This window comes from Equus przewalskii, chromosome 6, assembly GCF_037783145.1.
Source record: "Equus przewalskii isolate Varuska chromosome 6, EquPr2, whole genome shotgun sequence".
In the NCBI taxonomy this organism is placed as follows: domain Eukaryota; kingdom Metazoa; phylum Chordata; class Mammalia; order Perissodactyla; family Equidae; genus Equus; species Equus przewalskii.
The window spans coordinates 49,615,632-49,640,073 of NC_091836.1; the positions used below are offsets into that span (position 1 = coordinate 49,615,632).

The following is a 24,442-nucleotide window of genomic DNA, read 5'->3' on the forward strand; positions in this document are numbered from 1 at the left end:
CAGGGGCCAGACAGGCAGAAAGCTGCAGAGCCAGGATTTGAACCCGGGCAGTCTTAGCGCCCAGCCCCCACCCACGGGGGCAGAGGTTTTCCGGGTGTGACCAGAGGCCAGAAACCTGAGCATCGCCTGGGAACTCATTCAAGATGCAGACTCTCAGGCCCCACCCCCCGCCCTCCTGCTGAATGGGAAACAAAGCCAAAGGCCTGGCCCAGCTGATTGGACAGCTGAAACCAGAGAAGGCAGCCCACTGGCTCGCCTGTGGCCAATGACATGGCAGAGCTCAAAAAGAGGAGCTGCTGGGCCAATCGGCTGCCGCGTCGCACTGGAGCCACGCCCCCCGTGGGCTGGGCGGAGTCAAAGATGAACGGGAGAGGGTCAGACCCTGCACTGCTGAGAGCTGGGTCTGAGGCCGACCTCCGATCCCAGATCTGGCGCCGTCAGAAAGGCAGGCAGGCAGGTAACCTGGCTAGGCTTCAGTTTCCCCCTCTGTAAAATAGGAGCGTGTCCGCTGCCTTCGCAGCGTGGGGGTGTTTAACCCGGCCGGGAGGTGAAGCTGACGCACATCAGTGCTGGAGCGACCAGGGCTGAGACTGCAGGTCTGTGGGGAAGCAGGACGGAGACCCGGGGGCTCCGGAGAGAGAGGCCCCGTCCCCGACGGCTCCCCTCTCCCCTTCCAGCCTTAGACCCCAGACGCTCTCCGAAGAGGCCCACGTGGGTTTCCAGCTGGGAGATGTGCCCAGGTCATGTCAGACTTGTGTGGGAAGAACAGAAATAAAGTGAGGCCACCTAGGGGAGGACAGAAAAAGTCCACATGTGGGCCATTCTGTAGTCAATGGGTAGGTCTCTCCCAAAAGTCAATGTCGTGATTTAAAAAGAAATGAAAGCAGGGGGCCTGCCTGGTGCCATAATGGTTAAGTTTGCATGCTCTGCTTCGGCAGCCTGGGGTTCACGGGTTTGGATCCCAGGCGTGGATCTACACACCACTCATCAAGCCACACCGTGGCGGCATCCCACATAAAATAGAGGAAGACTGGCACAGACGTGAGCTCAGGGCCAATCTTCCTCACCAAAAAAAAAAAAAGAAGAAGAAGAAGAAGAAACGAAATGGATGCTGGAAAAGGAGACGCGACAATGGAGCGTAGCATGGGACTGATGAGAGCAGCTGTAAAACCGGCCTGGAAAGCTCTGGAGCACAAGCGGCAAGGCGAATATGGACTGGGCATTAGATAACACACAGGAGTGGGTGCTCTTCCTGGGTGTGGCTCTGTGCGTGTAGGAGGGTGTCCTCATTGCAAAGGGAAGCACGCTGAAGCATTTCAGGTTGACGTGTCACAGTGTCTGCCACTGATTTTGAAAGTGTTCAGCAAAAACGTGTGCTCTACGACACAGCAAACACACATGGCACCTGGCGGCCTGGTCATGGTTAAGGATGCTTGGGGTGGGCGTGGGGGTCACCGGATTGGGCTTCAACCTCCCTGTTCCCGTGGAAACCGTGAATTAAACCCCAGAGCCCAAGACGCGGGACCCCAGCTCCAGCCCCTGACCTGCACTCACTTCCCACTGCAGCTCCGAGGCGCCCAGCGTACCTGTTTTTGAGTAGATGAGTTGCAGAATGAGAGGCCGCCGGGTGACGATTCCTGAACCTCGGGGAAGGAAGTCCCTGTGGGAGGGGAAAGGGACAGAAATTACTCATGAGGCCAGCCTATGGGGCAGCAAGTGTGACCACATGTGGTGGCGCAACCCCCGCTTGCAATTTGGGCCACCTCGGCAAAGACACCGACGCCATCGGGGCACTGGGGACGGCTCCAGCCTTGGAGGGTCCCGAAGCCACGGAGGGGCGGGGGAGGGCCTGGACTGAAGGCTGGTGCCTGTGCTCCGGCCCCAGCACACCCAAAGGGCCCTGTCCTTGACAACTTTTTGTGTCATCTCTCCCAGACCCAAGAGAGATCAGTACATTTGCTACACGTTTTAAAGTAACGTAATGCTATAAAGCAAGCTATAAAGACTAAATAAAAGGGAAGAGGTTGATGGCAAAACAGGACCTGTTTCATGGCCTGAAAAGATAAATCGACAGAGGCAGGAAGTGCATTAACGCTTGCCCCGGGGGTGGGAAAAAGAGAGGACAGAGCTTTCTGGGGCGGTGGAAATAATTCTAAAACTAGAGTGTGGTGATGTTGACTAATTATTTACTATAAGCTTATTACAAACCACTGCATCGGAAATGGGTGCACATCCTGGCATGGAAATGGCCCCTCAATAAAGCTGTTTAATAAAAAATACATGCTGTGTATTTCACTACGGAAACACTCAGGCATGACCCGCCCCGGCTCACCCTGATCCCCTGGACTCGCGCAAAGCGGGAAGACCGGAAGCCACCCCGGACCATTCAGAAAGGAAAGAAGATGAGCAGGGCTCCAGGTGGGCCCCCAAGCAGAAGCAGCATTTTTAGAGATTACTAAAGTCGTGCAAAGGACTCTGCTGTTTCCTGTAAAATGGCAAGCTGCCAGCAAGCACCAGAGCTGGAGTGGATGTGCCCAGAGGGGCGGGGGGGGGAGGGGGTGGGGTGGTGCCGGAGATCACGGTGAGGCTGGTCATCGTTCTTAGAGCGAGGCCACCAGATAGGGTTTAGGGACAGCCAGATTATGGCCATGTGTGCTTTTAAAGGTGCGTCGCCTTAAAAGCCCCCTCTGGGGGCTCCAGAGGTGAAGGTGGGGGTCGAGAGGCGGGAAGGAGGCAACCGCATTGGTCCACACGCACAATGACAGGGGCTGGACCCAGGATGGGGAGGGACATAGAACACAGTGGACACATACTGGACAGAGCCCAGAGCAGTTCGGGAGATGGCCAGCCATGACCAGGCACCGGCTAGACAGAGAAGGACCTCGGAGGCCGGGAGGGGCCAGAACAGAGGAAAAAAGGCCCCGTGGACAGGTAGGAATCCTGGAGGGTGAAGCCCGCAGCCCCTGGCGGCACAGCCAGCCCTCCACACTGAAGGTGACACCAGTGACATCAGGGTCCCGAGGACGACTCAGAGCCCGGGGCCACGCCTGCCCTGCACGGAGCATCTCATGTCCACTTCACGCCATGTGACTCCGAGTGGTGTCCCATTCTCCCCTCTGGCGGATAAGGGGACTCAGGTGGAGCTGCTATGTGACGCGGCCAAGGCCACACGCTTGTTCACTCAAGTATTACGCACACCTACTGAGCACACTGGAGATGCTGGGGACCCCAGCGCTGACATCTCATGGAGACCCCGTGAGATGGGGGTGGGGACAAAGAAGACACACTATGGGGTAAGAGGACTTAGGGGCTGGGATGGTCGGGCAGGTCTCTCTGAGAAGGCGAAATGAGGGGCGAGCCACATGTAGGGGTGCAGAGTGGGCAGGCCTGGGAGACAGAAAGGGCCACATGCTGGTCTGCAGACTCCAAAGTCAGCTTTTCACCATGGCCCTCGCCACAGGGGGCACCCGCCGTCTCCAGGAGAGCAACGCCCCTTCGCAGGGATGCCAGGCTCTCCCAGGGACACGGTGGGCCTGCTGGGGCTGTTAACCTCTCAAGCATCCACGTGGCCGGGGCCTTGGCTCACAGGCAGGGACCTGAGAGGCAGGGACAGGAGGCACCTTGCCCACCAGAGACGCGGCATCTCAGATGCCATCCGACACAGAACCACCAACAGCAAGGGTGCCGGTGTGCACGTCCTTCACAAGAACACCCCCCCCCCCAGGCCCTGCCTCTTTGACACAGCGGAACATGTCAGCCACCCAAGAAGACAGAAGCAACGTGCGAATGAACCCTGACCCTGCTGGGCGGGAGGACAGCTAGTTGTCATCGCTGACCTGTGTTCCCCAGCACAGATGGACCCCAGGGTGTCCGTCCGCTCTCGCTCCAGTTGATGGGACATCCCCAGTTTGGGGCCAGTACGAATCCAGCTGCCACCAACATTCTCATAGGAGGCTCTTGGGGACACATGCCCTCGTTTCTCTTGCTGAGTCATACAAACGAACTTGACCAGACAAACTGGTCTTGGCGATAGAAATCAGAGGCATCAGTTCGCTCTGAGGGAAGTGAATAGAAGGGGCAGGAGAGAAGTTTCTGGAAATGATGACAACATCCTCTATCTTGACCTGTGCTATGTGCGTGCATCTGTCCAACAGCTCAAGGTGTGTACTTAAGATGGGAGTGATTTCCTGGATCTAAGTGAAACCTCAGTAAAGGTCCCGGGAGGCCAGGCTCAGGAAGTCTGCGGTCGAAAGGACAGCAAACGCTCCATTGAAACGTGCCCACAGAATTCTCACAATCTTGTTAGTTTCCCAGTCAAAAGGACAGTTCAGATGGAAGGAACTTTAAAGACTAAATAAATACATTACGGCTCATCCATGCCACTGTGCAGCACCCCCCAAAAAAGGGAGAAAGACCTTTTGAGGTCCTGACATGGAACTTCCTTCTGGGTGGACCAAGTGAGGAAAAACAAAGGATGCAGACGAGGTTTTTCTGTGTTTTCTGACTAAAGAAAACGAAAAAGCAACAAAACAGAGCCCAGGGAGGCTGGGGCCTGTTGGGAGGGAGAATGATCGAATGTTCTGGAACATCTCTGAATTCTGCACCAGCCATGTGGATTAGTGACGGCAGAACGTTGTGTGTTTAGAGAGTAGCTAACAGCTGTGGGGTGCTCAGGAGTGCCAGGCAAGGAGCTGAGAACTTTCCATGGATTTCACTCGTTTAACATGACAAGATCCAGCAGACAGGTCTGCGAGCGCCACTTCATGGTTGCAGCGAGGCCCAGAGGTGGGCACCTGCCCAAGGTCACCCGGCGTCCGGGAGTTGACAGCAGTGAGGACTCAAAGCCATGGGGTCTGAGCCCCTGACCACAGGTCACCAGCCTCTGGGTCACACGTGTGACTTGGAGCCGCTGGCATCTCCCCTGCGAGGGACAGGCCTTCGGCCACTGGGGTTGGCACGGGCTGTCCTATGACTGCTCTGGGCGTGTCTGGGGGACCAGGCACTGTGAGCACAATGGTGACAAGGGACAATGACAGCCTCAGAAGAGCATGAGGGCCAGCGTGATGCCCGAGAGAACCCGAGAGCGCCAGGCGCACGCAGGGGAGGCAGTTTTCCAGGCGGGGACTTGGTGGCGAGCGAAGGAGGAGTGGGGGGTGCAGGCCGGCGGGGGAGGCAGAGCCCGGTGGGAGGAGGCTGAAGGACGAGGCTGGACAGCGTGCACGGCCTTGCACACCAGGCTGGGAGCGCCCGGAGCCCTGAGTCTTGTCCCACTGCGCTTCCAGGAGGTTCCGACTGCTGAGCAGAAAGGGCATCGACACCCACCCTCAGCTCCAACAGCCCCCCAACAGCAGCCCCCAGGACTCTCCCAGGGCTGCCGGGAGGAAGGGCCTGTCCGGCTGTGCCCCGAGGCCACCCGCAGGGCTTCCTGGCACACGGAGCAGGAGCGCTCTTGGGGCCTTCCTGCCTGCCTGGGGGAAGGAAACCGAGTCCCCAGTGGCTCTGCCCGGAACGCTGACTGTCCACGTATCTGGGGGCGACATCAAGCCTCAGTCATCTGCTTCCTCCTCCCTGACCCCACGTGCCACAGGGTCACCAAGTCCTTCCCTGTGACTCAAAGCGCCCACCACTCTCCTCATCTCTCCTTGCCGTTGCTGCAAATGACCACTGTGCACCCAGGGTGGCCTGCGTTCTGGTCCTGGCTTGGCCGCCTCTGTGCTGTGTGACCTTGAGCCGGCTTCCCTGCCTCTCTCGTCTGGGCTTCCTGATCATGAAGACAGGGTAACTCCACCTACCTCGGAGGGCAACTGGGTGCCAAACACGACAGGCGCCCCATGCCTCGCTCCCCACAGCTCTGGCTCAAATGACCCCTCCCTAGAGAGACTCCGCCCACTCTTATTCACAGCTCCAACCGCCTCCCTCCTGGCCACCTCCATCTTTCTCCAGAGCAGTAACTGTCACTTATCTGTTCCTCCCCCAAAGTCAGCTCCCCAGGATAGGATCTCGGGTCTGTCTTGTTCCCTGGCACACAGTAGGTGTTCAGTGTTAAATGTGATCATTCCAGCCCCTGGCCTCCTTCCCACCCAGCCTGCTCCTGGGTTATCTGTTATTAGCTTTCTTTCTTTTTTTAAAGATTGGCACCTGAGCTAACAACTGTTGCCAATCTTCTTTCTTTTTTTCTTTCTGCTTTTTCTCCCCAAATCCCCCCAATACATAGTTGTATATTTTAGTTGTGGGTCCTTCTAGCTGTGGCATGTGGGATGCCGCCTCAGCGTGGCCTGATGAGCGGTGCCATGTCCGCGCCCAGGATCCGAACTAGCGAAGCCCTGGGCCGCTGAAGCAGAGCGCGCGAACTCAACCACTCAGCCACGGGGCCGGCCCCTGTTGTTAGCTTTCTAAATCAAAGACCTGAGCCCCAAGCCTTCCTCCCACAGAGCCCACAGGACCAATCCCAGGTCTGACAGGGTCCCCCACCTGCCCATCCCACCCCCCAGCACCCCCGACCCGGCACCCCAGGCCTCTGGGATCCCTCCTGCAGTTCTGGCCTCCAAGCCTTTGCAGGAGCTGTCCCCTCTGCCAGGAAACCCTTCCCCGCAGGCCCTGCCCACACCCCGTGGGCAGATGCAGTGGATGGCACCCCTCCCTCCCAGATGCACGCCCCTCCCGCTCCCACCAACGTGGCCCCCAGCAGAGGTCTGGTCTGGGGACTTCTGCGAGGACTTCTGCACCCGGCCTGGTCTGCTCCATCTCCAGCTCCTAGAACAGAGCCTGGCATACAGCAAGTGCTCATTAAATGTTTGTGGAATGGCCGGGAGCAACAAGGACTCTGGAGCCAGAAGCCTGGATTCAAAGCCCAGCTCTGCCTCCATGAGCTGTGTGGCCCTGGGCAGGGCTCTGCCCTCTCTGGGCACTGGCCCGGCCATCTGTGGGATGGGAGGACACCACCCACCCACATGGAGGGCCCGGCTGGCCGTGTAACCTGGCGCCAGTCCCTTCAGCCCCTGGCGCCTCAGTTTCCAAGCTCTAAAATGGGCCACCTCCCCCTGGAAGCTGAGGGCGCTGTCGGGGGCAAGGAGAGGCGGGCATGCCAGGAGGCAGCACCACGGGCAGGCCGGAAGCCCAGGCTGTTTATTTACTGTCTGTGGACAGAGTACAGGCCCCACCAGGAGCCCTTTGACTGGCTTCCAGCCCCGACTAGGGCGGACGCCTGAGTGCAGGGAACAATGGGGGCCAAAACCCCAGGGGCACGGGTGGGGGGTGGGGGAGGGAAAACAAACAGACAAGGCAGCAGAGGATGAGTCCGCTGGAAGGCTGACCCTGAGCTGGTGAGGGCCCAGGCCACCCTGCGCCAGGGCAACCTGGTGGCAGGAGGCCCGGCCAGCACCTTGGGCTGGATCCCTTCCTCATCACCATATACTCGCGGGGTCACTCAGAGCCCCAGTGTGGCTGGGAGGCCTCAGCACAGTGCCAGCCACAAGAGGAGTCCCCAGCAGGAGCCCCAGGCCCCAGGGCCCGACCACACCTGGCCCGCTCTCTTGGCTCTGACATGAGCCTATACAGGAAGCACCAGCTGCCTGCCTGGCCCGGCCCTAACCCCATCTTGGGCAACATCTCGGGAAACTCAAGCGACACCAAAGGCATGACGTAGGGCCGATGCTCCCATTTCACAGACAAGGAGACGAAGGCTCGAAGTTTCAGGACTGCCACAGGCCACTCAGCAAGGAAGGAGCAGGGCTGGGATGGGAACACAGTGGGACACCAACGAGGCAGAGGCCCCAGTCACCCCCACCCACCTGGGGGGCCTCCTTTGTGGTTTTGCTAGAATAGAAGCAGAGCTCATCATGCAGCCTCGACATCCAACCGCACACCCCACTGGGTCCCGGCCTCATCCCTGCCTTGTCTGCACCCCCTCCTGACACCATCAAACAGTAACCACTGGTCCCCTGGAACCCAGCCCACACTCAGTGTCACCGGGCAGATGCCACTGCATCCTTGTGGCCACTCCAAGGGTCAGCAGAGTGGTTATGCCCCTGATTCGGACCACAGAGCCGGGCTCCTCCCACATCTCATCCCGACCCTGCCCAGCAGCAAGTCCCGCTGGCTCCACCTCCAGATGGAGCCTGAATTGGCCCCTTCCTTGCCACATCCAAGGCCATGAGGCCTGCCCACTGGCGCCTGCCTGGACCAGTGCAGGGAGTCCTCTCAGGCTGCCCACCCTCACCTCCCACCTCTGGTCTCCCCAGGGTGGCCAGAAGGCCCTGCATGGTCACCCCAGTCACCTCTCTACCCTCCCTCTTCCTATTCTCCCTGTCGTTCACGTTTCTGCCACACTGGCCTCCTCCATGTTCCCCAAACACAGCAGACATAGTCCTGCCTCAGGGCCTTTGCACTGGCTGTGCCCTCAGCCTGGAACCCTTGCAGCATTCACATGGCCAGCTGGCAACTCCCGGCCAAACTGTCTCCTCCCTACGCCCCAACCCCAAGAGGAAGCAGCTCCCTTCTGTCACACACCATCCAGCTCAGTCCTCAATTCGACTCATAACCGGCATCTTCCACTACACTGGCTGGTTCACGTGGCTGCGGTGTGTCCCTTCCCACCCTCCCACCCACACAGAGTGGCAGCCTCATGGGGGCACGGCCCTCTGCCTGGCACGTTCTCGGGGCTCTTCCTAGCTCCCAATACGGAGTCAGGTGACCGAAACTTGCATGATGGAGGCCCAAACGTGCCACTGTACAGGAGAGAAGACTGAGGCAGCCGGGGCGAGACAGGATGGCGCCTGGCCGGCTTGCACAACCCCCTCCTGGGTGCCGCCCCTTCACCAAATTCCCAGCAGGCCCCTCCCTGCGCAGGAATCTTGCAGGTTCTGAAGTCAGCCCCACCCCTGGCACTCAGCCATAGTGTCACCTGCTCTGTGGTCTCATCTGGCGGCCAGGCCAGGGGCAGAAGCAGGAAAGTGGCCCATGGCGACAAGCCGCCTGGCCCTGGGCCTCAGACCCCAACCAGAATCCAGAGGCTGCCATCTCCTTTCCGGACAATCTGTGCAGGGCAGGTCATCTCTTGGTGCCTCGGTTTCCTCATTTGTTAAGTGGGGGTCACGTCACCTGCCTCAGAGGGCATTTGGAAGGGTTTGCAAAGTTCTTTCCACGGGGCCCAAAAGAGACCATGTGCCCCATTCGATCAAAGGGAAACTCAATACAATTTAAGTCTGATCATGTCCCTCCTTTTCTCCAAAGTGTCCCCAGGGCCTCCGAGGCCCTGAGCAACTGTTGCGTCACCTCCCTACCCTCAGCCCCCACCTCCACCTTGCTCACTCCCTCCAGGCATACTGGAGGTCAAGGTACGCAAGGAGGCCAGACCTATTCCTGCCTCAGGGCCTTTGCACATCCTGATGCCCTGTCTGGAATGATCGTCTCCTCTGAGCCTTTCCACAATCCTGGCTTCCTCTGGTCACGCAAGACTCAGCTCAGAGGGCACCTCCTCCGAAAGGCCTGACTGTCCCTGACTGACCCCCCCCCGCCCCACGTCACCCTGTTTTCATTCTCCTGAGTGGGTCTGCAAGGACGGCCAGTCCCTGCGGCAGTGCTGCCTGGAGTGAAAGCCATGAACCCCCCAGCTGCCCACCAGCAGAGAGCGGGCCACATCAACCCCAGAGCTGGCCCAGGAAGCAGGCCAGGCCGCGGGGCTGAAAGCAGAGTGCGTGCGCAGAATCGATCAGGACCCCCAACTCTGACTTTTTTAATTCTTGTGCACACTGCCTGCCTGTGCAGGGACAACAGGCGTGGAGGTGACGCCCTGAGCCCTGGATGGGGGCTGTCTATGGAGCGAGGACGAAGCCTTCCCATTTTATAGTCTCCAACGCCATCTGAACGTCGCTCTTTTATAACTTTCATATGCCTTTACAGCCGGCAAATATTAACCTGCAACTTTCCGGGTGGACTGACAAGCCCAAGGCCAGTGGTCAGCCAAGCAGCACGGCCCAGGGTGACGTGGAAACCGCTGGTGTCTTGGGACCTGAGCCCTCAACTCTGCCCCCCCGGGGGTCCCCCGAACGATGTCCTCTCTGCTCTGCCCTGCAGCAGAAGGCTTGAGCCACACTGTCACCTTGGCGACAAGATCACTCCCATCCTGGGCTCTGTGTCCTCAGCTGTAAACAGGGTGTGGCAGGGACGAGAGGGGACAGCGCAGGTGCCTGTACGGGGGCTGGCCACACATGCGTTCCCAGCTCTGCGGATGTCACCACCCTGAGGGCCAGCTGCACCTGGAGGCAGGACGTCGGTAAAAACCCAGGCAGGAAGCCGGGCGGCGCCTCATCCACTCCCAGTGTCCTCGGACCATCCTTGCAGGCTCCTCCCTTGGAGCAGGAGAGTGGGCAGTGGCCTCTGGGGACAAGCACAACACCCCCGCCTCCTTCCCAGAGCCTCAAGCAGCATGATAGGGTGCCACCACGAGGAACCATGCAGGAGCACCGGGCGCAGTGGCACAGGACCCGGGATGGCCCATCTCCCGGCAACTCCTGTTGGTACTGCCTAGCTCTGCTGTCACTGTGCCCTTCTCCCCTGCTCGGTCCCAAGCTCCTGAGGCGAAGTCCCTGGTCACAGCCACACTGCTGCCACCTTGCTGTCCCTGCCGCATGTGTTCACAGCCCAGCAGCCAGGCAGAGCTTTCCACACTGTGAGTCAGACCCCGCTGCACATGCACTGAAAACCCACCCGTGGCTTCCAGCGTCCTCCCTGAACCCACAAGGCCCTGCACCAGCATCCTGTCACCACCCTGCCACTCCCTCGGCCTGGGCTGCTCGTGCCATCAGATGCCCCACAGTGCCCTCCATTCCTCCTTCGCACCCTGGCTCGATGGCGCCTCCTGGGAGAGAGCCCCCCACCCCACCTGCCCCCAGGCCCAGCTCTGTCCCCTCCCCCTGCACGCCCTCTGCTGTCACCCCAGCATCTCTGCTTCCTTCCTCCTCCTGGGCCCCTTCTGGACTGTCAGCCCCGCGAGGACAGGGATTCTTGTCTGCTTTGTTCACTGCTGGGTCCCCAGCACCCAGCATGGTGTCTGGCACACAGCAGGTGCTCAATAAATGCCTGCTGAGGCGTGAACAGCAAGAGCAGCTGGCATATGACACACAGGCCACGCGCAGAGCTCCGTGCACATGAGGCCCTTTTTCACCTTCGCAGGGGCTCTTGCCAACTCCATTTCTCAAACGGGGAAACTGAGGCAAGAGAAGCTAGGTCACCCGGACCAAAGCCACACAGCTAACAATGACACACAGACCCAACCCACCTCATTCCTGTCCCCATCTGCCGGCACCATCCCGGTCACCGCACCACATGTCTGGGAACAAAGACAGAAAGGAGCCCTGGGCTCGGGACAGGAGGGCAGTCACGGCCCTGTCAGGACAACCTGGAGAGCAGAGCCTGCGGCCAGACGGAGACCTGGACAAGGGCCGTCATGTCCTGCACCTTGGTTTCTCCGTCAGTAAAACGGGACAATAACAGTGCCTACCTGTCAGGGTGTTGGCAGGACTAGGGGACGAGTCACGTGAAGGCCAGCATACACGGGGCCCTATTCCACAAGACAGCTCACAAGGGTGACAGGGAAAGGGCACCCTACCCTGGGCACCTCGAGAAGGACCCTGGCACAGCCTTTCCTGGCAGGACAGGCAAGATGATTCTAGATCCGCCTCCTCTCCAACCCAGCAACCCCCTTCCAGGGTCAGCCCTGGGCCCAGCACACGCACAAGCCTCCTGGCCCCAGGACTCTGTCAGGAGGGGAAACTAGAAATGACCTAAAAGCTCATGGAGGAGTGACCAGACCTAGTGGGACAAAGAATACTACACAGCCATAAAGCAAGCACAGGGCAAAGAAAACACAGGCAACTCAACGGTGATAGCTGGAGACGTCAACACCCCACCTTCAATAGTGGATCGAACAGTGGACGAAAGGTCAACAAGGAAATAGAAAACGTGAACACCGCCATAAACCAACAAGATCTAACAGACACAGAGCGATCACCGCGCCCAACGCCAGCAGAACACACGCCCTCATCAAGGGCACAAGGAACAAGCTTCAGGAGAGGCCGGATTTGAGGTTGGGCCATAAGACAAGATTCAATAACTGGAAAAGGGCTGAAATCATACAAACTATGTTCGCTGACCACAATGGAATAAAGTTAGAAATCCACGACAGAAGGGAATTTGGGGAAATTCACAAGTATGTGGAAATTAAACAATCATTCCTAAATAACCAATGAGTCAAAGAAGAAATCAGAGGGAAATGAGAAAATACTTTGAGATGAGTGATGAAAACACAACATACCAAAACTCATAGGCTACAGCTAGAGCAGTAGACAGAGGGACATTTACAGATGTAAGCACCTATATTAAAAAAGAAGAAAGATTGCAAGTTTTTGTACATCAATTCTACCTCAAGAAAGTTTTTTTAAAAAAACTTTAATTAGAAACAATTTTTTTTTGAGGAAGATTAGCCCTGAGCTAACATCTGCTGCCAATCCTCCTGTTTTTGCTGAGGAAGACTGGCCCTGAGCTAACATCCCTGCCCATCTTCCTCTACTTTATATATGGGATGCCTATCACAGCATGGCTTGATGAGCAGTGCCATGTCCACACCCGGGATCCAAACCGGCGAACCCTGGGCCACCAAAGCAGAACGTGCAAACTTAACCGCTGTGCCACCAGGCCAACCCCAGCAACAAATATTTTACTTTTTTAAAAAGAAAAGAGATTTCAAATCAAAATTTAACCTTCCATTTAAGAATCTAGAGAAAGAAGAGCAAGACCAATAAACAAAAATCAGGTATATTATTACACACCAGCAGTGAACAATATGAAAATGAAATTAAGGAAACGATTCCATTTACAATAGCATCAAAAAAATAAAATACGTAGGAACAAATTTAACAAAAGAAGCACAAAACATTTACAATGAAAACTAAGAAACACTGTTGAAAGAAATGAAAGACCTAAATAAATGAAATGGCATCTTGTGTTCATAGACTGAAGGACGTAATATTGTTGAGATGGTAATAATTCCCAAATTGATCTACAGATTTAATACAACGCCAATCAAAATCCCAACAGCATTTTTTACAGTAACTGATAAGCTGATCCTAAAATTCATAGGGAAATGCGAGGGACCCGAAATAGCCAAAACAAGCTTGAAAAAGAAGAACAAAGTTGGAGGACTCACTCCCCAATTTCAAAACTGATTACAAAGGCAGAGTAATGAAGATGGTGTGGTACTGGCTTCAGAGTAAACATAAAGATCAATGAAATAGATTTAAGAGTCCAGAAACATCCTCTTGCACTTCTGGTCAACTGATTTTCAAACCAGGTGCCAGGACCATTCAATAAGGAAAGAAGAGTCTTTTCAATAAATGGTGCTGGGCACCTGGATAGCTACACGTGAAAGAATGAAGCTGGACCCCTACCTCACACCATATATAAACTCAAGATGGATCAGAAACCTAAATGTAAGAGCTAAAACTACAAAATACTTAAAAGGAAATTGAAAAGTAAATCTTCATGACCTGCATGGATTGGGCAATGGTTTCTTGGAGACGACACCAAAAGAAAAAATAGATAGATGAGACGTCATCAAAACGTAAAATGCTTCTGCTTCAAAGAAAGTGAAAAGACAACCCACATAATGGGAGAAAATATCTGCAAATCATTTATCCTAGAAAGGACCAATCTTGATACCAGACATAAAGAACTTTTATGAATCAACAATAAAAAGACAAATAACCCAATTAAAAAATGGACAAGGGATGTGAACAGACATTTCTTCAAAGAAGAGATACGAATGACCAATAAAAACAAGAAAAGATCATAGTTAGTCATTAGGGAAATGAAAAAGCCAACAAGGAGCAAAATACTACTTCATACTCAACAGGAGGCTGGATTTAAGAAGACACGTGTTAACAAGTGTCGGTGAGGATGCGGGGCAAATGGAACCCTCCGCCGCTGCTGCTGAGAATGTAAAATGGTGCAGCCACCGTGCAAAACAGGCTGGCAGGTTCTCAGAAGGTTACACATAAAGATTACCACATGACTCAGCAATTCAACTGTACGCACATCCCCAAGAGAAACGAACACACACGTCCACACGAACACTTAGACACAAACGTTCACAGCAGCGCTGTTCCTAACAGCCAGGGAGTGGCAGCAACCCAAATGTCCATCAACAGATGACTGGGAAACAAAACACGGTCTAGCCACACGATAGAGTATTATTCAGCCATAAAAAGGAAGGACGTTCTGATACGTGCTGTGATAAAGAGGAAGCCTGAACACACTCTGCCAAGTGAAAGAAGACAGACGCAGAAAGCCACCAGGTGTGCGAGTCCACTTAGATGAAACATACAGAATGGGCAAATTCCTAGCGAGAAAGACGAGTGGTTGCCAGGAGCCGGGGTGGGGAGTGACTGCTTACCAGGCAGTGTCTTTGGGGACATGAAAATGTTCTGAAACGAGAGAGTGGTGACGGTTGCCCAACTCTACGCATGCGCTAAAAACCACTGAGTAGTCTACTTGCCAAGGGTGAATTTTATGGTGTGTGAATTATATAAAGATGTTATAATAAAAGAAAAGTTTTAAACTGCACAGATGCAACCCATGTACCAGCCGGGAACAGGTCCATCAAACGTCTTCAAGATAAACCCACTGCGGAGCCACATAAACCAGCCGGCTGCCGGCGGCCAGCCCTCAGCCTGCCCTCCCCAGCCTCGGCCCCTCTGTGACCTGGATCTTAGCCGAAGCCTCCACTTCTCTGCGGCATGGTTGATGAGCGTGTGACCACCCGCCGCGTGGCAGCCCAGGCTTGGCTGTCTCTGCTGACTGAGTCCCGCTAAGTGACTGAGACACAGGTAGGGGAGTTGACATGGAGAGGGGGACGGGGTCTGGAGCATCTAATACACATGAGGCACCGTGCCAGGGGCCGGGGCCGACCCAGGAGCAAGGCCCCGCCATCAGGCATTCACCTTCTACTGGGTGGAGACGGTCAATGAACCAAATAAGCAGGTAGGACGATGACGGGGAGTGACAAATGCTTCCTACAAAAATTAAACAGGACAAGAGGATGGGGTAACAAGGTGGGGGCATGTTAGCAGAGTGGCCACGGAGGGCCTCTTGAGGATTCATCTGAGCACAGAGGCCTGATGGAGGTGACAAATGAGCCACAGGGCTATCTGAGGGGAATAGCTTTCCAGGCAGTGGAACCAGCTTGTGCAAAGGCCCTGAGGTGGGACTGTGTCAGAAATGTTTGAGGAACAGTAAGGAGCCCAGTGTGGCTAGAAGAGAGCAAGTAAGGCAGGAGTTGGGGGAGAGGAGGGGAGACAAGTGCTGGGGTGGGGAGGGGAGAAGGAGACCATGCAGGGCCTTCTGAAGGCAGTGAGGACTTTAGCTCTTACACTGAGGGAGCTGGGAGCCATGGCAGGTTCTGAGCAGAGGGGAGGCAGGTTCTCAACAGGCTCCTTCTGGCCATCGTAGGGAGAACGGCCCGGGGTAGGGGGGAGTGACTTAGGAGGAGGCGACTGCACCCGTCCAGGTGAGTGGCAATGTCGGACAGAATAACACAGTTATAAAAACTAACAGCGAAGCTCTCCACGTACTGACACACACAGATCTTTTTTGGAGAAATCAACAAGCTGACGCTAAAATTCACATATAAGGCAAAGGAACTGGACTAGCCAAAACAATTTTGTAAAAGAAGAACAAAGCAGACTCACCCGGCCTGATTTCAAGACCTACTATAAAGCCCCAGTAATAAAGAAACGTGGCTTTGGCCAAAGGTCAGACACACAGAATGGACCCACGCAAATACGGCCAACTGATTTCCGACGCAGACAACTCCACGGAGAAAGAGGGGTCTTTGCAAGAAGTAGGACTTGAACAACTGGACATTCACACGCAAAAAAAAACAAAACTGTAAACCTCAACCTACACCTCCTAAGGCGTACAAAATGAACTCAAAACGTCTTTCTGAGCCACACGGGAACCTGCACATGAATGTTTATATCAGCATTGTTCATAATCACCAAAAACTGGAGACGACCCCACGTCCTTCAGGGGGTGACGGTGAAACAGACAGCGGTCCAGAAATACTGCTCATCTATAAAAAGGATCGAACTGTCGATGCCCACAGCCTGATGGCTCACAAACGCATCATGCAGAGAGAAACAAGCCAGACTCAAAAGGTCGCCTGAGTTCATTTCTGGGACATTCTGGAAAAGGCAAAACCATAGGTGGAGAAGCGATCGGCAGGTGGCAGGGGCAGGAGATGGGAGAGGGGTGACTACAAAAGGGCACAGGAGGATTGTGGGGGGTGACGGAGGCGTTCTACGTGCTGATGGTCGTGGCGGTTACACAACTCTCTGCATTCGTCAAAACCTGCAGAACTGTGTGCTAAAACGGGCGGTGTTTACTGTATGTAAATTACACCTCGAGGGAGGGAAAAAAGATAAATGAGCTCTCTGTGTGTGGATACCGAAGATCCCCAAGAAATACTGTGATGTAACAGTGGAAACTGGGTGTAAAGCTGTGTCCGGGGGAGGGAAGGAGAAAAACACACACTCGAATTCTCTTTATTTGCACTGAGCACCTGGGAGGACGCACAGGAGACGAGGAAGAGGCTGCCACCGGGACTCTGCAGGAGCCGCCGAAGCCTCCTGTCTGAGAGTCTGGAACTCGGGGCCATGTTGCACATATTTCCCAGTAAACAATTACATTCAAAAGAACCCTCGAGGGGCCGGCCCGGTGGCGCAGCGGTTAAGTTCGCACATTCTACTTCGGCGGCCTGGGGTTTGCCAGTTCAGATCCTGGGTATGGACATGGCACTGCTTGGAAAGCCATGCTGTGGTAGGCGTCCCACATATAAAGTAGAGGAAGATGGGCACGGATGTTAGCTCAGGGCCAGTCTTCCTCAGCAAAAAGAGGAGGATTGGCAGCAGATGCTAGCACAGGGCTAATCTTCCTCAAAAAACAAAAAAAAAACCCTCGAGGCTTTCAAAGGATAGTGCAGGAAAAGGAGAAAAAGTAACTCAGCACTGGGGAAAGCTGGCAGACGCCACCTTAACCCAGAGACCAAGGTCAACGGAGAGACCAAGGTCAGCATCACCCGCGATAAGCCTTGTTGATGTCACAGACCCCTGAAAGGGGGCGAAGAGAAGGACACCTCATCTCCGTGGTCTTCTTCCCGAAACCCCAGAGCCTCGGTCTAACCATGAGAAAATACCAGATAAACCCAAACTGAGGGACATTCTGCGAAACAGCAAGGTCGTCAAAGCAAGGAATGACTGTGGCGCTGCCACAGATGAGCAGAGACTGAGGAGGTGACGATGACATGCAATGTGGGGGATCCTGGATGGGGCCCTGGGACAGAAAACCGTGGGAGAGCTGAACAAAGTCTGGCTGCCGTTAATGATGACAACATTCCAAGGTTCACTTCTCAGTTGTGAGAAACAGGCCACGGGAAGGGGTTGACATCAGGGAAAGACAGGTGGGGTATACGGGAGCCGTCTGTTCTATCTCTGCAACTCTTCCGTAAATTCAAAGCTTATTTACTTTCTGTAAATCTACAATTATTCCCAAAAAAAGGTTTACTGAAAACAAAATGAAGGCAGGGCCAGCCTGGTGGCGTAGTTGTTAAGTTCTTGCACGCTCTGCTTTGCTGGCCCAGGCTTCGCCGATTTGGATCCTGGGTGCGGACATGACACGGCCTGACAAGCCGTGCTATGGCAGCGTCCCACAGAAAATAGAGGAAGATGGGTACAGATGTTAGCTCAGAGCCAATCTTCCTCACCAAGAAAAAAAAAAGAAGGCGGCAGCAAAACCCCTTTTGACAGTAAATAGCAGGGATTTGGCACGAGGTGGTCACATTCTGCTGAGACTTCAGAGTGCCAAAGATGGACTTATGGAGGCATTGGGGGGGACAGGGGACACTCACACACAGAAAGCTGGAGGAAGGATGTGACAAGAGCCACAGGCTGATGGGAGTGGCTCTCGCAAAGGGCAATAGGAAGCTCGGCCTCGCTCTGTGCCCGTCCTGCAGAGGGGATTTTTTTTACAATGGGTCAACAGTTGAATAACTTGTAATTCACGAAAGAGTTGAAAAATCAAGCTGGCATGTCCTTTCTCATCTGGTGCTGGCAGTGTGTTCCAGTGGGACCTCCCAGCCTCGGAGAGCGGCCTGCCCTGAGCTCCCTTGTGACCTGTGCCAGGCGGGGCCCCAGGACAGACGCCACGGGAGCTGGCCTCCGTCGCAAGGGCTTCCGCCCAGACAAGGGGAACTGGGTGTTGCGAGACAAGCAGGCATGCCAACCCAACCACAGGAAGGCTCCTCCAGCTGAGTCGGGGGCTCACGGCCTCCAGTCACAGGCCCCTGATCTTGATTTAGACATCCCTGGCACCCCAAACCCCACCCCATAGAAAACTTCTGAAGGCCTTGTCCTCAAAGCCAGCTGGGGGCCTCCCGGGTGAGGAGGCTGGGACCCTCCAGAAGGACCCTGCCCAGCAGCACAGAAGACAGGGGCCCCGCAGCCTGGGACAGACGGGCCCGTGTCCCCGACCTGCCACAGGGCTTCCTCCGGGAGTGGCCTGGCCGTGCCAGGGCGTATCACCCGGCAGCCGGGTGTCACCCCAGCTGGGACTGCTCCTGCCTGCTCCACTCGGCTGCCAGCCCCAAAAGACTCTTATCACTGAGAAATGTGTCACGGGGCAGTCTCCGGGACGCCGCCTGCCACGGCTGGGCGTGGGGGTGCCCCCAGGGCCCTGGACGGTTCTGCCAGCCGCCCACTTGTCCACAGCCCACGTCTGCGGTCCAAGCAGGCTCAAGTTCCCTGGAGCCGCAGTGCTCCACGCCGCGGCCCATGGCTGGAATCCCCCGGAGTCTGAGGCCGGTCTAGGAGGGTCTGGCACTGGGCTCCGGCATTTTATGACCACTCCCTGTGGTGGATCCGAAGGGGCTGCCAGGGCTGAGAAGCAATGACCCCCAGCACCTCGTTCTTGGTCCGGGAGGGCACCTGGCATCCATGGGAGGAGGGGAGGCCTGAGACCTCGGGGATGCTCGAGGACCCGGGCCGAGCAGGGCTCACTCCTGACCGGGCTGCCTGGCACCAAGGCAGCAAGTGAGAGTCGGGGGCCCCCACTGGCAGCTGGACGGGGCATCCGTCACCGCAGCCTGGGGAGGGCCCCCTCTTACAGCTGGGGAAGCCAGCCCAGAGGGACACCCATGCCAGGCCAGCCTGGGGGTCTTTGTCTAACACGGTTATTCCTCCGTGTCAGCTGGGCGAACCACAGCCCTCCCCGGAAAGAAGATGCACTGGCTGCTGTCCCCGGAGCACCCCTGCCCCTCGGCTGGCCATGGTCCTGCACGCCCCGGGCGGGCTGTGAGCCCCCAGGGCCGAGTCTGGGGCCGTCTTCCAGCCCCTTCTCCATGACCGTGAGTGCAGTGAAATCAACCCAAGTCTGGTTTCTACGGACATTCATTCAACAAACACACGTGCTCCCACTGTGTGTCAGGACAGGAGGAACATGGAGAGCAAACTCTGCCCGTGAGGACTGACGTTCTGGGGGAGCAGGGAGGCAGAGAGGAAACAAATAATTCACGATCATTTCAGGCGTGAAGAACGCTGAGGCCAACATGGCGAGGCCGGCAATCAGGGGGAGGGAGGCGATCTCAGAGAGGCAAGGTTTGAGCAGGGACCCGAGAAGAGAGGGGCTGGTCGGCTAGAACTCCGGACAAAGAGGAGCTGCAGAGGAAGGAAGAGAAAGGCCCCTGGTGGGAGGGAGCCTGGGGAGTGTCGGTCGTGGCCAAGAGGCTGGAGGGATGAGCAAGAGGGAGAAGGGGTGGAGGTGTTGGGGGCTGCAGGAAGACATAGGTGGGCTTGTACCCTAAGGGAGGTGAGAGCCATGGAGGGTGGTGGGCAGAGGAGGGTGACCTGTGGACGCTGTGAGGGCAAGAGTAGGAGGCAGGGGACCAGGGCAGAGGCGACTGCACGGGTCCCAGCCGTGGAAGAGGTGGGGAGGAGGGGAAGCGCGGCCAGGACGTGCTGATGCGGGAGCATCAGAGAGGACTCTCCGAGCAGTTCCAGACCCACTCTTCAACCCCAGTGAAGCCGCTGCTTGGCGGTGTCCTGGCCACCACACCTGGGGAGGTGAGGGCCACACACCCAGGGTTGGCCACCAACCTCCCCACGTCCTCCTCTCCCACATTCTACACAGAGGTCCCATGTCCACATGCAAATTGGGACTGGATGACTGGAAACAGCCTTAACGTCCCCCACCAAGAGGCAGGGAAATAAACAAAGGTGCCTTGTGCCGTGGAATACTACGCAGCCATGAAAAAGAAAAGACAGCGCCCTGTGAATAACAGGCATGAACCCCAAGCTGGTGGGTCCCAAGCCAGGTGGGGTCTGCTTCCAGCCAGCTCCTGCCCAGCCTCCTCACCTCAGCAGGAAGGCCTGCCGCCTCCTCCCAGAAGCATTCCCTGACCACCATTCCTGCCCCGAGGCTCCCTGTGGGGGCCTCCATCTTCCACTGGCCTCCACCCACTTCTCACCAGCACATGCCTCCTGGGAGGACAAGGACCTCTCTGGCCTCGCTCACAGGGACATCCCCATCTGAAGCAGCCTCTACCACTTGCTGTGGAGGCGCCATTCTCCACCATGGACAAACCCTGGCTGAATGAACGAGTGGGTAGGACAGGGGTTCGGAGGTCGCCACCTGCCTGCCCAGCCCTGCCCTCAGCTGCTTCATCCGTAAAACAGGCCTGCCCTGAAATGGGGTACAGGCAGGTCTCTGCCTGGCAAATGGCAAGGGCACCAAAGACACAGAAAGCCCACCCAGTTGCCCCGGAGTGGCTGAGGTGCCCCGGTGAGCACTGCAAGGACCCCACAGGGTTTAGAGTATTAAGTCAGGGTGGGTGCGCTCTCTGGGGACAGGCCAGCAGACCCGGGGCAAGGCTGGCCACTTGAAACCCAGCATCCTTGGGGAAGCCTCTGCGTCTCTGTTTCCTCATCAATAAAAGGAATCAACGGACCGGCCTAGTGGCATAGTGGTTAAGTTTCTGCACTCCACTTTGGCGGCCCAGAGTTCGCTGGTTAGGATCCCAGGTGCAGACCTACACACCGCTCATCAGCCACACTGTGGTGGCGTCCCACATACAAAATAGAGGAAGATGGGCACAGATGTTAGCTCAGGGCCAATCTTCCTCAGCAAAGAAATAAAAAAATAAAAAACGGATCAAGCCCTGGCCTCAGAGTGGGTGAGGCCCCTTGTGCCAAGGCCCCAGCGAGGATCACGGTGCATGGACAGAGGGTGCTGTCCCCTCTCCTCAGGACGGCCACAGCAACCCCCCCACTGGCCCCCGCCTCCACTCCTCACCCCTCTGGGCAGGTCAGGAAGCTCTGAGCAGCAGGTACAAACATTCCAACATGGAAAGACCTCCAGGATGTGTCCAGCGGTTGGAAAAGAACGAGGTTCTGGAAAGCAGACACATCACAAAAGCAGCAGCCCCTCACGGCGCTGGGCACTTTCTGGAGGGCCCGGCATGGACGCGTGTACAGAAGCACACGGGGGTCAGGCAGCAGACACCCCAAACTGACGCGGGGGGAGGGAGGGGCGGGTGGGCGGTGCGTTCTCCTCATGGGTCACGGTTTCCTTTGTACAAGAACCCTGTCTTCAGGGTCCGACTTGAAGAGTTAAAATTTTGGAAAAGTGGCATCTGAGGGCAGCTTCCTGACCCCCACGTGCCCACCGGCTCTGGCCTCCGTCTTGGCCCCCTTGCCACGTCCGCGGCGGGCACCCGCAGGCTGGCGTGCACGGGGCCCTCTTTCTGCCTCCCCTCTGCCCGGCACGCTCCTCTCTGGAGGCTTCGAGGGGCAGGCTTCGTGGCGAGCGCCCACCCCACCCGCCCCATCGGAAGCAGCCCCAGCCACTCTCTTCCCCCCATTTCCACTGCGCTTCTCCATCTTCAGAATGTCCTTGCTCATTTAATCGTTTACCCCGTCTCTGTCCGTCCCAGTCCCTGCTGGTCCCCAGCGCCCAGCACAGAGTAGGTGCCACTTCAGGCATGCCAGTCAGATGCCCAGCTACCAACCTCGAGCGAGCCCGAGAGCCGGGAGGCACTGCATCCGTGACCTCAGCCCCAGCGCCATGGCGTCCACTATTCACCCTAGTCCCCAAGCCACGGCCACACCTTCCATCCCTGTGTCCCCAGACGTCTGGCTCTGCCCCCTCTCTGGCCTCAGTTTCCCCATCTGCAAAGCAGGGATGCTAAGAGAGCACGTGCCCCCCAGGGGGGCTGGGAGCCCGGGGTCAGGTTTTAGCCCTAAGTCCCCCAGGGGCGACACAGGACGCTTCTCCACAAACATCAGCTCTTACTGTGTCACAAACATCAGGCGAAACTGAAGGGGCCACCCAGCTCCCTATTCACACTGAGGGTGACGCCAAAGGAAGAAATCCGCCCCCCAGCAGAGACCTTGCCGCCCACACTAACAGGAGCCCCAGACGCACCCGGGGACAACAGTCTTGTCTCCCCGGGGCCACCCTGCTTCGGAGGAAGGGCGATTTTTTCTTTTATTCGGATCGTGGCTAGTGCCCTATCAATATCTCATTATTGGCTTGATTTTTCCAAAGCTTTAACACAATGAGAGCTTAATGACAGCATGCAATTGGCAACCCTCGTAAATTACGGGTTAGCTGCTGTTTTCCTGCAGTCGAGGAGCCTGTGATTTCGGCATTTTCATTCAAATCGGGCAAAAGCTTGGCAGCAGCGGCTCCGAGCCAAAGGCGAACACCCACAGAGACGCGGGCTCCATGTGGCGCCCGGCCCCTTCCACCCGCGCTGCCTTTGAAAGCTCTCCAGCGAGAACCGTCCACGAGGCCGTCCTCTGGCCTCAGCCAGGAGCGACCCGGCTTATTACCAGGGCATTTCAATCTGCGGACCTCGCGAGGGCCATTATCCCCAGGCGAATAGCTCTGAAAACAGCACTTGAGCGGCCCCGAGCCGAGCTCTAGAGAAATCTGTCTTCCTGGGAATAAAGAGAATCCACAAAAGCGAACCAAGAATCACGTGGGGAGACAACCCACCTGTGGGGATCCGGGGCGCACATCTTCCTGGGCGTTTCAGTACGAAAAGACAACTGTTTTGAACAAGCTGGCGTCACAAGTCCGCTGGGTTTGGGACCCAACAGCCCTTCCACAGCCATCTGGCTCAGTCAACCCTCTTCGACATCACTCTGTGCGGCTATTTCACAGTCGGGGGTCTGGATGCGTTGTTATCTAGCCATTTCGCAACTGCTGGGCACTCTGGCCCCCAACTTCCCGCCACCACATTCAACATGGGCATAAAGAGCTCTCCCGGCCAAATATGCGTTCGCAGCCACCTTGCCACTTAGAAACGAACCAGGACCAGGCTCCTGCCAGCATTTCAGGCCCTAGGTCACAGCTGGTTCCGGCTGTGTCCCCAGAGTGAGGGACAGAGCAACCTGCCCACATGGACAGGCACTGGATTTGCATTGATGCCAGAGGAGGTGGCACTGATATTAAGAGTCATCAGGGGTTCCTTTTCTTTAAGGGAAAAGAAATTAACACCGCATGTCAAAGTCCTGCCCCAGGGCTACCACCACGCAGGGGCCTATTATTTCACAGGGATTATCTCATTGATCCTCAGCCCTCCCAGGAGGGAGGGACCATCACGCCCCCATTTTGCAGATCAGGAAACTGAGGCCCAGAAAAGTGAGGTCCTTCAGCTGACATGCGGCACCGCCACACACCTCTGGGCTCTCCCCATTCTAGCTGGCCCAGGGACTTAGACTACACAGGCAAAGGCACTTCAGTTTTGCCCAAAAAGGGTAATAAAAATGGGAGCTGTCACTTCCAAGTGGCTTTGAACACCTAAGATGTGTGAAGGGACAAACCGGCCCAAAGGGCCAACCGCATGCCCCTCAGTGTGGCAGGGACACAAGCCAAGGGTCTGGCACCTGCTGTGTGCCAGGTGATAGCCCTGGGGCACAGCCACATCTCCCTAGAAGGACATGCCACCATCACCAAATGGCAATGCAGCTGGAGACAGGAAAGTCCCATGGGCAGCCGTTTCTTGTCAAAAGAAAAATGGCACCAGGCCCCTCCATGCGTTCACAGGATTTGTTCACTGAGAAAATCTAGGTAAACCTGAAAATCAAAGGCAGCAGCCCTCAGCTTGCCCAGGACCAGGTCCAGAAAGACAGTAACAATGTCCCTGGCGGCTTTCCCTCTGCTCAGAGCCTTCCCCAGCCCCCAAGGCTCTGCGTGGCCTGCACCCTGCCCCACCGCAATACCTCCCTAACCTCATCTCCCCCACTTTCCCGCTATACTGGCCTCCATGCACACTCCTGCCCCAGGGCCTTTGCACTGGCTGTTCCCACAGCCTGGGACCTCTTCCGGCAGA

The 24,442-nt window shown here is 56.4% G+C and overlaps 1 protein-coding gene across 14 annotated transcripts in view; it reads right to left on the reverse strand.

Annotated features, from left to right (window-relative positions):
* The window catches only part of DNM2 (dynamin 2), a 78,666-nt gene that overhangs the window by 50,169 nt on the left and 4,055 nt on the right, over positions 1–24,442 (reverse strand). For all 14 annotated transcript variants that reach the window (XM_070625498.1, XM_070625501.1, XM_070625499.1 and 11 more), the window contains exon 2: positions 1,587–1,660. In XM_070625498.1, the coding sequence (XP_070481599.1) occupies positions 1,587–1,660 (74 nt within the window). The remainder of the gene's footprint in view (positions 1–1,586; positions 1,661–24,442) is intronic.